This window comes from Thalassophryne amazonica, chromosome 14 (genome assembly GCF_902500255.1).
Source record: "Thalassophryne amazonica chromosome 14, fThaAma1.1, whole genome shotgun sequence".
NCBI lineage: Eukaryota > Metazoa > Chordata > Actinopteri > Batrachoidiformes > Batrachoididae > Thalassophryne > Thalassophryne amazonica.
In genome coordinates, this window is record NC_047116.1 from 66005375 (window position 1) to 66023409 (window position 18035).

At 41.7% G+C, this 18035-nt stretch overlaps 1 protein-coding gene across 1 annotated transcript in view; it reads right to left on the reverse strand.

The window, feature by feature from the left end:
• fer1l6 (fer-1 like family member 6) overlaps positions 1–18035 on the reverse strand; it is a 656531-nt gene that overhangs the window by 148014 nt on the left and 490482 nt on the right. The window contains exons 34-35 of the mRNA XM_034186126.1: positions 1326–1472; positions 182–309 (exon numbers count right to left, since the gene is read on the reverse strand). Coding sequence (XP_034042017.1) covers positions 182–309; positions 1326–1472 — 275 coding nt within the window. The remainder of the gene's footprint in view (positions 1–181; positions 310–1325; positions 1473–18035) is intronic.

An 18035-nucleotide genomic window follows, 5' to 3' on the forward strand; every position in this document is an offset into this window, starting at 1 on the left:
GCTTCATTTGGAAAAAACAGTGCTAGCGCTATAGTGCAGATCGAGTCAGGCCCATATCACTGTACATTTGAAGCCAAATCTTGTGTAAGTGCTCTTTAGCACTAGACATATTCAAAGTATTTTATTCTTGTCGTTAACATAGGTTTTGCTGTTTGGTACCACACCGTCTGCAGTAACATACCTTCCAAACACAGGGTTCAGCTGCTTAGCAATGTAGTTGTCCCTGTCTTTTATTTCGTTATTGCCCAGAGAAATGACTATGTATGGATCCGCCTTTCCATCTGGATCAGCTGGGTGCAGATTTGATGCCTAGAGAAAGAATGAATAAATAGTACACAATGGATCTAATTTAATAAAGGCGTGTGTGTGTGTGTGTAAAAATGTGCAAGCACCATAGCACTTGCAAAAAAAAGTGCATGCTGATTTACTACCAATGCACACTGAAGATTGCATATTTCCAAAGCACAAAATGGGTGAATTGTCTTTCTATCATATTTGTCTTCATGAATATGCTACTTCGTTTGTCTCCACCCAAGTGTGCAAAATCTTGGGAGTTGGACACACAAATAGGTAAGGTTTGCACATACAACATTATATGTCAAGACTAAAAGCAGTTTTGGGGGCTGAGATCTTGCCTGCAGGTTTCACATTTGAAACCTTGGTGCTGTTTTAAACAGTGTTGAGCAAACAATGTGGGTATGCATAAACCTTCAAAGTTATTCTGTGAGCTTTTTGGGTATGAATTTATTTTTGATCAGGCTTCTTCAACGTAAGAAAATGATTAACCATAAATATGTAGTGGCCTATTTTTAACCAAATGAAACACCCACTGCCTAAATATAATGTAATAGAAATATGTCAAAATTCCTGTGTACATCTTTCAGCCACCATTTGTGGTTGACAGGTCAAATATAATGACACTATGTGTGTTTAAACCTCAACATATGGGTCTTGTTGTGGATCTACATGGCTTTCATTTTTACACACAAACAAAAGTCTTTGTCATTTACATTTAAACTTTGAAAGCCAACACAGAGATCGTAAAAGTGTAGAAAAACTTATAATCCTTCAAATAATATGTGTTTTCAGAATTCTTGCACTTCCAGGCAGGGGCACTGCCAGGTACTTTGGACCCCATGAAAAGAAATCTTACTACCCCCCCTACCCCAAATTATTTTGTCAGTATTATAATTGTATTAGGGACCTCTCTGGGTCCCTCTCAGTCACGGGCCCCTAGAATCCTTCTCATTCTCCCTTTTTTGGCACCCATGCTTCCAGGCAAACCTCAGGCACGGATTGTTCTGTAAAAGGAGTGCAGGACTCACCGATACAATGTAAACCCGAATGAGAACTTGGACTGGGTTGTTATCAGGGATTCCTCTGCTGACCCTGAAGTGCGCAGCATCTTGGTCTTCATCCCAGTCTTCATCTAACGCCTCATCCTCAGTCAGTTTATACAAGGAGAAACGGCCCTGAAGAGAAGTACCCAATAATGATCAAGATTAAACACCAGTGGTCTAAAACCACCTACAAATTTAAAGCTAAAACTGTGAAAAAAAACCTGCATTGCATTTGTACAATAACTTTACATTGTTTTATTACTGAAAGGCAACAAAAACACAACCACCAAAATACTGAACTGGAATTTCAATTGGAAATTCCAGAATCTACAAATAAAACTGTTTCAAATATTGTTTCCACTTATGTATGAACACAACACTGGATGACCTTGTGAACACCCAGTTCATAGAAAGTGATTTTCATCATCACTGAAACAGTACTTCTTTACCACTGATGTTGCCTGATGCCTGGTCACTTGTGGCATGATGATCAAAGTCATCATGCCACAAGTACTACATGCCAGAAGGACCCGAGCAACAGAAGCTCTGAGACCTAAAGAGAGCCATGTTTAAAATAAGCAAACATACCCTTAGAAATGTAGGTTGCTGGATAAGGAGCTGGTCTGTGAATCAGCTCATGCTAACTATTCTTGGACAAGACACAGAAGACCTGATTTACTAAGATCCCAGATAATGAGGGCTGAATTGTGTAGGCAATCCAAACCTTTGTGCATTGGGGTGGAGACAATTTGGTCACTGTCTCCACCCCAACGCACCCCATCAGGTAACTGATTTCTGATATGAATGACATGGGCAGCTTGCCAGGTACGGCACAAATGCATGCAAAAAAAAAAAAAAAAAAGATCCCTCCAAAAAACAAATCATTTAGGCCAATCTTTTTTCTATTGCTCATTTGCAGGGAGTGAGCACCCTTCATTTGGTGCAGGTTAATCCGTTTGTTGCCAAGGTCTCATACACACTGAAAAAAGTGAAACAGTGCACTTCATTCAAAGTACTTATTTACATTGGTCTAATGGAAAATTGTGGTTTTCAGTTTAAATCTGCTGGAATCACTTTACAAAATCATAAATATACATTGTGAGAAACTAAAAAAAATAGCTGTAACAAATTACATCAATTTTTTTTAAGTTGATCCAAAGTAGCATTTTTTTCAGTGCAGGTTGTGAAAAAAGAGGAAGGGGGAGGGAGTGGGGAATTCTAGACAGTCTCTCTTGTCAATGATATTGTGACTATAAGCCTGTACACAGCAAGCACAAGATGTAGCAACATTGATTTTTGGTTGAAAAATGGGTGAAATCTCTGAACGTCTTTTCACCTATATTTAAACCAGCAAAAATGCAGCTACATTATCAGCATGTCACAAAACACAGATTTGTTTCATGAAATGGGTGGTTTGTTCAGTTGGAGCTTTAAACAGAGGTGATATGGATTACTGAGGTGAAATTTCTCCAAATTAATTTTTACGGGTTAATGAAATGCACAGTGGCTTAATTGTTAGTGCTGCTGGATCACAGCAAGAAGGTCATGGGATTGATTCCCAGTGGTAGCCTTTCTGTGTGGAGTTTGCATGCTCTCCTCGTGTGTGCATGGGTTCCCTTTGGGTACTCCGGCTTCCTCCCACATCCAAAGACATGCAGGTCAGGGGCTTGGAAACTTTAAATTGCCCATAGGTCTGCATGCTGGTGTGACTGTATTTGTTTTTTCTGTATGTGGCCCACAACAGACTGGCGTCCTGTCCAGAGTGTACCCCACCTCATGCCCTATGAGTGCTGGGATAGGCTCCCTCCGTGACTCTTAATTGGAGTAAGCGGTTGAAGATGACTGAGTGAGTAAGTGGTTGGTGGTTTTTTCATGACAACCTGTGCCTTAATCATATATATGCTTTTGTTGTGTTTTATAAGTGTTATAAAGGTTTACAATCAGAAGTAAGAAAGGAAAAAATAAAGTGAAAATAATTTTCCACACACATTTATTCAAAAAACATGAAACTATAATAAACAACTGTTTTGACACTTTTTAAAGGTAAGTTGAGGTCTTGTGTGAAAGACTGTACAACAAAAAGGTTCAAACAAACACAAATGCACATTTTGAACAATATATACAAAATGGTCTGAGCGTTTTGTTTGTCTCATCTCAAAGCAATTTCTGTCTGCTATTACACAAAGGTTACATCACAAACTTCTACTTCTACTGTGTTTTGGAGTTTTCTGTGCTGCAGCTTTCATTCACACTTTGGCCCACTTTGGCTCCTTACAGTCTGAGGAGCGGCCCTCCCCTTCGCTCCATTAATATGGTAAACAGTGCTTTATGCTGAGAAAGCAACAGAGTTATCCAGTAACATTCACATGCAAACTAGTGGAGCAATCCTGATAGTTACACACTCTTTGTTTGAGCACGTGAGATTGTCATCAGAGGCTCTCTGTCTGCTCCATTTGATTTCACTGATCGCTGTGCATAATGGCGCAGGGTGCATTGGAGACCAATAGTATATACTCATTGGAGCACCCAGGGGGCTATTCAAACAGGCCAACTAGTAACACTCCTGAAAACGATCTTTGGCTTTTCACGTGATGTAAATCTGCCCTATGATTGGATTTTGGAAAATCATGTGACGGTGAAGCAATGCTGATTGGACACTCACATTGCACCCATCATCACGCAGCTTCTATGAGGAGTACAAAGATGGCCAATGGCTGGCTTGAAAGTCCGCAGAGTTAACTTTTCAGCAAAAAAAAAAGTTTCTATCTCATATCATTAAAAAGTTATTTATAATTTAGTAAAGCTTGGTCTTAGCCGGTGTATACGACGGCGTCAGCCCCAGAGGGTTAATGTTTCACATGAAACACCATGTGAAGGCTGTGGGCTGTCAAAAAGAGGCCTCCAGAATATTGTAATGTTGATACGTGTAAGGATAATTTCCAAATGAGAATTTATTGTTATATGAGCAAAGCTTGCTCATGGTACAGGGAGTCCCAAACAGGAAGTGGCAAATTTTGAGTCCACAGTGAAACAGGAAATGTCAAACACTTCCTGGATCAATACTTCCTGGATTGACAGATGAGATCTCATGGAATCTCACGGAAACTCAGTGGCAAGTTCACACTGAAACAGGAAGTGCCAGATTTTGAGTCCACAGGGTAACAGTAAATGTCAAATGTTGATCACTTCCTGGAATGGGTGCAGCTAGAGTGGAGGCCAGGGTTGCACTGGATTCCCCTGAAATCTGAGTGGACACAGAGCACCACACGTCTGGTTGAAAAGAGCTGCATTTTGAAATCAGTGAGTCATATTGACTCCTAGGTTCCTCCTGTCCAGTAGTTGGTGCTAAGCACCACAAAAACGTTCTAACTTTTTGTTCTAACTTGGTTCAATTCTGAACTGAACACATCGTTTTAACCATGGACTAATAATGACACCAAAGTTATATGAAATGAGTGTGGTTGCTTTAATTTTTCCACTCACAATGACAGCCAGCCTCTTGGTCTACTATGCTAAAGCTAGCATGATAATCTTATGCCACAATACTATTTTCACCACATGTTTGTGTGTGACGTTTGGGCATTTGTGAAAGTGACTTCATGTCTGTTTGTGCAGCCTGTAATATTTCAATTTTAAGCCATTTCACACCAGAAATACAGTACACGAAGCAAGGAAGCTAGGAGTAATGTGCTAACTAACATTTTCATAATGCAGATAATCATTAAATGTGCTGTATTTTTGTTTGTTTTGTGTGCCTTTTGCCTGTTGTATTTTCTTCTGTTCATGTTTTTAAACTATAATGACAGAAACTGCAGTTATGTAGAAAACATTGTCGTTCCTGTTAGAATCTATAATTTTTAATATTTGCTTTATTAACAGCATCCACCACATCGAATGTATTCCTCCATCCAGAGGTATAAGATAAGATAAGATCAACTTTACTTATCCCAAAGAAAATTATTATGCCAGAGTACCAAAACAGTAAACAGTGTTTTTATTTATTTATTTATTTTTTACAATAAGTACAACAAATATGAAATGACTGGAAGATATTTCCACAAGATATTCAATATTATTATCACTTTACTGAGGCGTTGCTAGGCCGGTATCGTAGATTTACGTCGATGCTACCTGGCTATTCCCGCCCGCTGTACATAAACAAATGACGTCATAGCGCGCAGCCCAAGAACTGTCCGCAGAGGGAAAGATAAAAAGGCGAGAAGTGTTTACAGGCCACAAGGTTCGAGTTTGCGCCACTTGAGATTGTTTTTCAGGGTGTCTTTGAACCTCAGCTTTAGTCTTCCAGCTTTTCTTGTGCCCTCTCTCAGTTCACTATCCACCTTATTCTTAGCACCCATGAGGCTTTGCATGAATTATGGGTGAAACGTCTGGTAAGAAGCGGAAGTGGGGTTTGTTTACATGTTAACTGTTCACATGAATCCACTTTCTATGAGGGTTAAAGACATAAACAGCAGCTGTCACAGCTCAAATGAGACATTACAATCCCATTGTCTACAAATATAGAGTCAGGTTGACGACATGAAGAAGTGGCCTAAGATAACATACAGTAGCATTTTTAGCTCCTTTCTTAGCTTTCGCTCCGGACGGGGAGACAAACAATCTGAAAAGCTATGAGGCGTATCAGGACCTGCATAGGAATAAGGTCGGTCCCGTTCTGTTAAAAGAGGTCTTGGGACAAAACTTATTTACCTTAGGGCCCTGTCCCACTGGCATTTAGGAGAATTTGCGTATGGATTGCGCACAAAATTGACTCATATTCACTTAACATCTGCAATATGCATGAAACATGCTTGTATGAGTCGGCTGACACCCGCACACGTCCGCAATTATCCGCAGAGGTACGTTTTTCCATTACCAGGATTTGGTAACAGGAGCTGCACAAAATTTTGGCTGTGGATGACATCCGCCTTACATACTCCATACATACACAATACATACACAATACATACTCAATCTATGCGCTGTATATTCGCCATCATCTGCTGATATCTGCAACTGACAGGGATTTGCAGCTTGGCAGCGGACTGGGACAGTGTGTAAAACAGATATTTTGCGTGCCCATCATGTCCACATCACAAACTAAAATAAGTTGTAGCAACTGCATACAGATTGGAAATGAATAAAGTGTTTTTATTACATCTGCTCTGTATTCAGACCTTGGTGAGATTATTTGGCGCCATTCTTATCTCAACCCACAAAGACAATCACTGACCTACACATGGACTGAGGCATGCTCCAGTTTCTCCTTTTACCTCTCTTCCTGCCCCTCCCCCCCAGCGGCCCCCGTTCTTCCAAAGCTGGCAGGTGGCGCGACTTGACAGTTGCAGCAGCTACCAACACACTCACATCGCCTCAATTGTAAAACGGACTGTTTCAAGTTTAGTGCACATAAACAATGTCAAATGTATATGTGTTGTCCTAATTCTGATGTGTGCCATTATTATGGTAAACAAGTAATAACTGTAGATTAATTGCTGTTTGTATGTGGAATGTGAGTGCGGAAATCTCGCTGTTGTAATGACAATGACAATAAAAGCTTTCTATTTATCTATCTATCTATCTGATTTGCGGCGGATGCAAATCAGATGCGCTGTGTTCACAGCTGGACACTGTTCTTTGTTCTACTGGCTCCCACACGCTCTGCGCTGGATGCTGCCTGTATAAAATAATTATTTGGTGGCAGATTAATCATTTTATTCAGCAAATTGGCTGTTGAAAACGGCTCTAATCACCTCCTGAATCACAGAGGAAGCTGCAGCTTGTTAGCCGTTTGCACGTGCACCGAACGGCTAACAAGCTGCAGAAAGCATTTTGAGCCGTCTTAAAAGGTAATTATTTGACTTGTTTACATTGTCAAGGCTTGATAAAACAGTTGCGTGTTTTTTCCTTCTTGTCTGCAGCTGTTACAGTATTTATTCCTATTTTTATAACAGATTTACCTTCTTGTTATAATCGTTCAGGTGAGCTGCGCTGCAGTGCAGAGTACCAGACCTTCCTGGAGTCCCTGGGAGGGGTACTAGATAGCGCTCCGACATTGTTCTCCTGGGGGATTTCAACGCACACGTGGGCGGCGACAGTGAGACCTGGAGGGGGGTGATCGGGAAGCACGGCCTCCCCGATCTGAACCCGAGTGGTGTTCAGTTGTTGGACTTCTGTGCTAGTCACAGTTTGTCCATCACAAACACCATGTTCGAGCACAAGGGTGTCCATAAGTGCACGTGGCACCAGGACACCCTGAGCCGGAGGTCGATGATCGCTTTGTAGTCGTATCATCTGAACTTCGGCCACGTGTCTCGGACACTCGAGTGAAGAGAGGGGCAGAGCTGTCGACCGATCACCACCTGGTGGTGAGCTGGATCCGCTGGGAGGAGAGGAAGCCAGTCAGACCTGGCAGGCCCAAACGTATCATGAGGGTCTGCTGGGAATGACTGGCGGAACCCTCTGTCAGCAAATTCTTCAACTCCCAGCTCCGGGAGAGCTTCTCCCAGATCCCAGGGGAGGTTGGAGACATGGAGTCCGAGTAGACCATGTTCTCCACCTCCATTGTCGATGCAGCCGCTCGTAGCTGTGGTCACAAGATCTCTGGTGCCTGTCGCGGTGGCAATCCCTGAACCCGGTGGTGGACACCGGAAGTAAGGGATGCCGTCAAGCTGAAGAAGGAGTCCTACTTATCTTATTATGTTGGTAGGTGGGACCCCAGAGGCAGCTGACAGGTACCAGCAGGCCAAGCGTGCCGCAGCCCATGCGGTCACAGAGGCAAAAACTCGGGTCTGGGAGGAGTTTGGGGAGGCCATGGAGGAGGACTAAGATTCTGGCAAACCGTCCGACACCTCAGGAGGCGGAAACAGCTCTCCACCAGCACTGTTTACGGTGCGGGTGGGGAGCTGTTGACCCTGACTGTGGATGTTGTCGGGCGGTGGAAGGAGTACTTCGAGGATCTCCTCAATCCCATTGTCATGTCTTCCGAAGAGGAAGCAGAGACTGGGGACTCAGAGGCAGACTCATCCATTACCCAGGCAGAAGTCACCGAGGATCACACTCCTCAGCCTCCCCGGTAAGGTCTATTCCAGAGTACTGGAGAGGAGAATTCGACCGATGGTCGAACCTCGGATTCAGGAGGAGCAGTGTGGTTTTCGTCCTGGTCGTGGCACACTGGACCAGCTCTACATGCTCCATTGGGTGCTCGAGGGTTCATGGGAGTTCACCCAACCAGTCCACATGTGTTTTGTGGATCTGGAGAAGGCGTTCGACCGTGTCCCTCGGGGCACCCTGTGGGGAGTGCTCCAGGAGTACGGGGTCTGGGGTCCTTTGCTAAGGGCTATCCGGTCCCTGTATGACCGCAGCAGGAGCTTGGTTCGCATTGCCGGTAGTAAGTCAAACCTGTTTCCAGTGCACGTTGGCCTCCACCAGGGCTGTCCTTTGTCACCGGTTCTGTTCATTATTTTTATGGACAGAATTTCTAGGCGCAGCCAGGGTGTAGAGGGGGTCTGGTTTGGGAACCACAGAATCTCGTCTCTGCTGTTTGCGGACCATGTGGCTCTGTTGGCTTCGTCAAATCAGGACCTTCAGCGTGCACTGGGGCGGTTTGCAGCCGAGTGTGAAGCGTCCGGGATGAAAATCAGCACCTCCAAATCCGAGGCCATGGTTCTCGACCGGAAAAAAGTGCTTTGCCCTCTTCAGGTCGGTGGAGTGTCCTTGCCTCAAGTGGAGGAGTTTAAGTATCTCGGGGTCTTGTTCACGAGTGAGGGACAGATGGAGCGTGAGATCGATAGACGGATCGGTGCAGCATCTGCAGTGACTATAGTCCACCACATGGACTATAACTCATGTGGTGGACGTGACATTTGCTTCGCTAGCTGGCCGTTCATATGATTTCACATGATTTCACATGGGACAGCCTGGCTGCATTGCGGTGGCATGATGAGAGGTGATATTCTTCATGACATGATATGTGTTCTCCAGCTGTGAGTAGCGATGACACAGTGGTCAGGTGCAGCTCTGACTGCATTTGCATGATTGTGCGGGCTGAGACGTGGCTGGGGCCAATCCAAAGGTGATCTTGTTTGTTTTTATTTTCCCCATGTTGTCATAGTTTGCAGACATGCGTGCAGCGCCGTGCCTTGTACTCTTGTACTTTATTTTTTATTTTTATATCTAATATTTCAGGATTTTATAGTACCCATTTTGTTTATATTTGATTCATCAATAAATAATATATATATAATTTTATTATATATTATTATTATTTATTAAATAACATTATATTATTTTATTTAACCAGGTAAAAGCCTCACTCAAGAGTGACCTGGCCAAGAAGGTAACACAACATGGACACAAAAACATAACATACACAACAAATATATATATATATATATATATATATATATATATATATATATATATATATATATATACACACACACACACACACACACACACACACACTTTTCAATAAAAAAATAAAAATCACAACATCTAGACAGCACAGAATACAGGTACAGTTACTAAAATGTCCTCATAAAATCAGTTAAACGCACAAGTATTCTGTACTTTTCTGTGTATGGAGTTAATATAAATTAACCAGCCCGGTCTCACGTTTTTTTTTCTTCGTGCTCCCGTCACGAAATGAGTCAAATTTTTGTGATGGGTTTTTTGTTCAACTCACTATTACTAACCCTTCTCCTTCCCCCAACCCTAATCATAACCACCCCCAACCCCCTCACCCCCGCTTCACTTTTAGTCTAACAATAGCAAGTAAAGGTAAATATTGAGCTGTAGAAAGCTTCCACATTTTAGTTTTTTTTCTCACATCTCATACGGGTGCACTGGATGCTGCAACAGCAGGTGGAGGCTGAAGTAAAGGAGCTGGATATAAAGATTATACCACCCTTCAAGATGACAGGTGGGCAGGACACAAAATCAAAATTTTAAATGAAAATTCTGACTGTTAAGTATTAAGGTTTTTTAAATGTGCAGACAATTGTTACTGAAATAATATAAATTAATTAATTTCACTCCTAACCACAACACAGCTCAGCAAAGAAGATGCTCTGAAAACCCAAGCAATTGCCCAACTTTGAATCGTTGTGGAAGGAGCCATTCACAGAGTGAAGGAGTATCACATCTGGGAACACACTCTTCCTCTAACCTTGTCTGGGACAGTCAACCAGCTGTGGCGCAATAGCTGTGATGACCAACCTCCAGGGACCACTTGATTTGAAAGGCTCTATTCCTGCTGAATAAAGCATCACTTTTTGTCTTCATTTAAATATTACAGTGTGAATTCACTCGTAGAATGAAACCTCTGTCCTTTTGCATAACAACTCTGCACAGGGATCACACACCTGTAGTGTATATAGTTTTATATATATATATATACACAGTGGTGGGCACAGTTCTGCTAATCTGCTAATTATCGAAGATAATGTTTTCATTATCGGGTTAGCTTTTCAGATAACTTTTAAAACCATGATCTGACCAATTATCTTCCGATTAATTTTGGTCCGATAATTTTTAAATCGCTAACATATTTTTGCAGGTGAAGTAAATAAAGCTTTAACAGATAAAAACCTTTGCTAAAGGAATACTTCACTCGTGAATCTCATTTAAAAAATGGTATAAATCATTAAAATAATGTATTACGAGTATATTTCTGAGTTTGTCACATTTGTCCAATGCCATTTTATATTTTTATTCGCCGATTTAATGTGAAAACTGCCACGTTTCATCGGCGCAGCCACATTCCCCGTTTACTGGAAGTCACGTGCTATAAATCGGCAGAAATGACGACACGTGCTGAAGTGTTTAACATCCCGCGTATCGCCACTGTTCAGTTTCCATTGATTCGCAAATTATCTCTACCATCATGCCTTATTGTATAGCTAAATTCTGTCAAGTTTCTAACAAAAATAATCAAGATGGTGCGCATTTCCACAAGTTGCCGCCGAAGCGTGGTTTACATCAGCAGTGGCAGGCCTGGTGGAAACGACAAACAGGCAAGAGTGTGCAGCAAACATTTCAAAAGGGAGGATTATGAAAATATCGTACAGTTTGAGAGCGGGTTTGCCGATCGACTTTTGTTGAAGCCAAATGCCGTTCCCAGAATTTTTGGAGAGCCCGAGACCCCACTCAATCAAGTAATAGTGGCATCACAATGCCCGACCGAAAAGGAGAAGAGGACTAAGTGTAGAAGCAGAAACAGAGTAAGTTGGCTTCATGTAAACAGACAGTAAATAAGGCATTTTACTGATCAGATCAATCACTAAATTACAAATGTGTTTTTCACTCTCCAACAAGGGTGTCGTTGACTTTTCAGTTGACTAGATCAGTTATAGTGCATAGATCTGTGCTCCACAATAAAAACATTGGATTAGATGATGGAGGTTATAAAATCCAGTCAACAATGCAGTACACTTTTTCTAATTTATGGCATGCCACTTGAATACCTCTGCAAAAACTAATTCTCTATCCTCGACCCAGACCTCATGGGCATACCTAGCTGCTGTGATACACTGACAGTACAAAGAAAAAAAAAATCACTAACAGCAATGGTTTGTGGCATGGTAATAGAAAATTGCAAATTGATATGGAGCAGCTTTTAAAGAAGGCAGTAGTTATTTACCATTTGTTAAGATTTATAAATAAAAATTATGAAAATAGTTAGTTAACTGTAGCAAAATTTACCAAGTTTTCATTTTACATTTTCCAGCTGTTGTAGGATATCATTGATCCTGAGCCTGGACCAAGCACTATCCAAGACATGCCAGACAGTGACATGCCACTACAAGAGGCATCAGACATGTACATGTCAGACAGTTCAGCAACACATGATGAAGTAACATCACAGGATACAACAAACTCTCCTGCAGTGGAGCACTGTCCATGCTGCAAACATTCTTCTCTGGTGCCTGTCTGTGGTAAGTCAATTTATTTGCAAAATATAGGTTTATTCTGGGGGTCCTGCCCGTCCTCATTTTAATTTTCGAGAACCTCTGAGATTATGCCTAAGTTCATGAAATTACGCATACACTTCATTTACATACCCTCTTTGTATGACATAGTTCAAGTACTGAGTTACATTTTACTGATGTAGAAGCCAAAAAATAAACTCTTATAATACAATAAAATACTGTTTTTATCTGAACAAAATACTTATCAATATATAATCAATAATAATAATTTTGATCAGGATATGTCATTCAATGCGCATATTAAACAAATATGTAGGACTGCTTTTTTGCATTTGCGCAGTATCTCTAAAATTAGAAAGGTCTTGTCTCAGAGTGATGCTGAAAAACTATTTCATGCATTTATTTCCTCTAGGCTGGATTACTGTAATTCATTATTATCAGGTTGTCCTAAAAGTTCCCTGAACAGCCTTCAGTTAATTCAAAATGCTGCAGCTAGAGTACTGACGGGGACTAGAAGGAGAGAGCATATTTCACCCATATTGGCCTCTCTTCATTGGCTTCCTGTTAATTCTAGAATAGAATTTAAAATTCTTCTTCTTACTTATAAGGTTTTGAATAATCAGGTCCCATCTTATCTTAGGGACCTCATTGTACCATATCACCCCAATAGCGAGCTTTGCTCTCAGACTGCAGGCTTACTTGTAGTTCCTAGGGTTTGTAAGAGTAGAATGGGAGGCAGTGTTGTGTGGGCCGCTGAAGAGGAGGTACTGCTGGCCCACCACCACAAGATGGCGCCCTGCTTGAAGTGCGGGCTTCAAGCACGAGAGGGCGTCGGAGCGACCAGGAGTGACAGCTGTCACTCATCATCCGTACCAGCTGTCACTCATCCACTACTCATCACCACCACCATAAAGGCCGGACTGCAACTCCACCTCCCCGCCGAGAAATCATCTACCAATCAGGTAATTTTCTCTGCTGACTTAACCTTCGAGTATTAGTCTGATCTCTTTTTGCAGCCGTTTTCCTGGGACGGATACCCTGTCTGCGGAGTTGGCGTTTGGTGTGGACTGCGACGGCTTCGCCTCACACCCCACCCAGTTAAGTGGTTATCTCAGGAGCTGCACGAGTGTGTGATTGGAGGTGGAGGTTCTCCCTCCTTTACCGAATACAGACTATGGGATTACTGAGTGTGCGACCTCACACTCATCTGGACTGTCTCTGTTCTCTGCCAGCAGTACCGGGTCTGACTGCTGAAGACAGCGGCCACCTGGGGCGCAGGGCTTGGCGGCTCTGGTGTTCTTCAGCTCCGTTGGCGGTGGAAGCTGTGTGGATCCGGCTTTTCTCTCGCCAGGCGTCTTCTATCGTCGAGCCTGCCCACACGTCACCTGGTGTATGATTGGCAGTCACTGTATTGTTATTGTCTGTACATCGTTGTGTGATTCACAACATTAAATTGTTACTTTTTGGATTATCCATTGTCCGTTCTTTAACGCCCCCTGTTGTGCGTCCGTATCACGACACTTTCACAACAGGCAGAGCCTTCAGCTTTCAGGCTCCTCTCCTCTGGAACCAGCTCCCAATTTGGATCAGGGAGACAGACACCCTCTCTACTTTTAAGATTAGGCTTAAAACTTTCCTTTTTGCTAAAGCTTATAGTTAGGGCTGGATCAGGTGACCCTGAACCATCCCTTAGTTATGCTGCTATAGACTTAGACTGCTGGGGGGTTCCCATGATGCACTGAGTGTTTCTCTTTTTGCTCTGTATGCACCACTCTGCATTTAATCATTAGTGATTGATCTCTGCTCCCCTCCACAGCATGTCTTTTTCCTGGTTCTCTCCCTCAGCCCCAACAAGTCCCAGCAGAAGACTGCCCCTCCCTGAGCCTGGTTCTGCTGGAGGTTTCTTCCTGTTAAAAGGGAGTTTTTCCTTCCCACTGTCGCCAAGTGCTTGCTCACAGGGGGTCGTTTTGACCGTTGGGGTTTTTCCGTAATTATTGTATGGCTTTGCCTTACAATATAAAGCGCCTTGGGGCAACTGTTTGTTGTGATTTGGCGCTATATAAATAAAATTGATTTGATTTGATATAATCAAAATAATTATTACAAAATCTTTATCCAATAAAAAAGTTATGTGAACTTAACCGAAGCTATATCTAACCTTGGCAGTAACTAAGTTTTACAGACCTATGAGACAGCGGTCTCACCATAGGTTGCTTAAACTAAATTCATCAAAACATATTAACTTATTTTCTTGAAATTCTACAATATTCTTAACATTTTAGCCCTGTCTCAGCTCAGACAGTGCCATATGGTAGAGGTGCAATGTATTTTCATTGCGAGAAGCCCTGCTTGCATCAACTCTATTCTCAGCTAGGAGATCAACATCTGAAGATCTAATCCTGCTGAAGGTTCCATTTCCATACCACTGCACAATGACAGTATCATTGGTTGACCTGAGCAGTGTGCTTTTTCTGTAGTGAGCAGGAACATCATTCCTGGTGATAGATATCTGTTTCAGAAATAGATCTAAATTCTCATGATATACAAGTTTTCAAAAATACCTCAACAGCACCATGGTTTCATTTCTGTCTGACTTGAGCTTACTTACTAAGATGAATTTTATATTTATATTTTACAACTGAGCAATTCCATGATGGCCCATGAAATGTATGCTGCCTTGTTTTTACAAACATACCAATTTTGCCTTCAAATTGAATATGGAGTTATCCCGTAACAGAGATCATGTCATCCTAGGAAGTCAGAGGTACACATAAGATGTTTATTTGTAAATTAATTACTTGTAGTGACGACAATATAGCCCCACTCTATTGAGTGTATAAAAATGTTCTGCACAAGTCAGAATGTCAAACGTAACCACATGAAATTATATTTTTATTGAACAGATTCGTATTTAAAACACCTGTTTCAAAGAAGTCAGTCTAGTCACATTTTTAGATGTGTTCTCTCGTGTCTCTCACTCTGGATAGGCAGTTTCATCCACATCATCATCTTCACGAAATCCAGTGTAATTTCCATCTTTTTCAGGGTATCTGTTTCTAATAGCTGTTACAACACATGATGGTATTACTCTCCTCACTCTTCTACCAAGAGGGTTATGGGTCCACCAAGTGAACTGACGATATGCTGCCAGACGGAATGTCCTGCAAGGAAAGTAGACAGACATGGCAGATGTGAAACTACTGCTACTTACTCAGGAATTGTAAAATTAGTCCTCAAAGTTCTAATAATGTAAATATTGTTTTTGATCACATTTGAAGGGCATGGCACAGCTTTATTAGCTTATACAGTAGTCACAGTGTCAGTGGTAGTACTGACTTGTAAATTTTGTAAACATGATTTGCTCTCTAACTTTATTTACATGTACACAAATATATTGTGTTCCAGCAGCATCATAAATAAAAACAACAGGAAACACAGATGTTGCAGAAAATACTGAATTTTTATACAGCTTACATGTATTTTGTCTATATGTGGTCACACTCTGTTCATGTGCTGAAGGTAATGCACCTATCAAAAGAAATTATATTTATCATTAATATCAACCATACACTGTATGATAGTGAGATTAGGATCAGCAGGATGGTTGGTTGGTCATATGTAGCTATTATGGATCAGCACAACATAAATGTTTTGTAATTCTAGATAATTGGCTCGGATGTAATTGTATAAATTCCACTAGCTGGATTTATAGTTATACTATAATGAAAATTTATTTTGTCACCAAAAATATTTTCTTGTCTGATCCTTAACCCCACCCCAGCCAAGTCCATCATCATTGCCCGTTATGGTCTTTATTCACAAATTTTTGCTTTCAAATGCTACTAGGATACAAGGATCATTTCATGTATTTTTGTATTATTGATGTATCCCATAATCCCTTGCGCGCCAGAGAGTCACTGCAGTCAAAACAACATAGAGAATCCACATGATGGCAATTGCAAATGAATATTATACTTCAAAAATGTAATTTTTTTTTTATGCTTTCATCACGTTAATAAGAGACTGCTGCATGATACCCTGAAAACTTGCTAAAACAATTAAAACAAATATTCTGTGTCTATTACGTTTAATCTGCGTGGAATTTAATGCACACAAATTTAATAAACGCAAATTTCAGACATATTATATATATATTAGTCTGGAACAAAGAGGACAAACAGTGATGTAAAGAACAATAATCAAGACGTTAAAGAGCAAACTTCACTTTCTCTCAGAACGACATGATCAGGAAGCGATTGTAGCTCACAGCAGCTCCCATTGAAAATAACGGAGAGACAACCTGTGATTCTCACGTTTACATAAAACAAACTCAATAACAACGTCTAACCCGGAGAATATATTCATGAGTATTAGTTACAATATAAAAATAGTTTTATGTTGTGATGCTAATGGTGTGCAGCGGTTAAAGTGCAGCCCGATCAGTGCGGCATCTTCGAAGTTTTGCGGAATTTGAAACGTCAATATGACGAATACAACATTGAATTTTTATTTTGATCAGGGAAACGCCGGGATCAACGGTCGAGAAAATGGGTAAACCAACATTGCTCACCTCTCTCGGATGGATTCTCGAAGACTCGCTTTTTTCACATCTTTCATAGCAACTAGTTTGACGCACCGCTTCCTCCAAGACGACTAAATCAAATTGCCTGTGAAGGCATATACAGTCTAAATCATCACGAAAAAGCTCATCTTGAAGCTCATCCAGTTCATGACAACAAAAATTCATAAGGGCCACCTCCATTGTCCTACAGCAATCGCAAGTACACCATTCCTCTGCCGGTTGACAGACCCTTTCTCCAAAGTCGATGTCCTGACCAAAAGGATCATCTCGTGGCTCTACCCTCTCATCAACTTCACCTCCGACATTATTTCTTAGCCGCCGTGGCTCGAAACGATAGGGCTGTAACCCTCCCACCTCAATGCAACCAACTTCGCCCACTTCCTCATCACTAGAAATGTACGCCGCCATTCTGCATCTACGGATGGACTGTTTGTTTACAGCACATGTGACGCACATCTGGCTACTGGGATCACGTGATGATACAGAATGGCGGAGTCTATTGTGATGCGAAGGAGCCATTCCGAAAAAAATATATTAAAGTAATAATCATGGAAGAAAAATGAGGGCAGCATGGTGACTTAGTGGTTGGCACTGTTGCCTCACAGCGAGGAAGGTCGTGAGTTCAATTCCTGGGGCCTTTCTGTGTGGAGTTTGCATGTTGTTTGCGTGGGTTTCTTCCGGGTGGTCCAGTTTCCTCCCACATCCAAAGGCATGCGGGTTAGCTGGATTGGAATCTTTAAATTGTCCTTAGGTGTGCGTGTGGGTGTGTCTGTGTTTGTTTGTCTTGTTTGTGGCCCTGCGACAGACTGGCATCCTGTCCTGGGTGTACCCCGCCTCACGCTGGGATAGGCTCCAGCCCCCCACGACCCTTAATTGGACTAAGCGGTAGAAGATGGATGGATGGAAGGAAAATTACCATTTTTTCAGAAGTGGTATAAAACTTCAACACCTATACATGCAAAGTGATTTTATTCGGATCGCCCATTAGTGAAGTATTCCTTTAAATCTAATATCAAAGATTTTAGTACTTACCTGTTTTGTAGGAGATAAACAGCTCTATTCTTTGTAAACTGAGGAGAGCTGGTTTCAGGACAAACTGCTCTATTCTCTGCAGTCAGAGACAAACCGGACACAAAATCATTGCTCCTGACACCATACTAATTCACCAGCAATATCACCCAA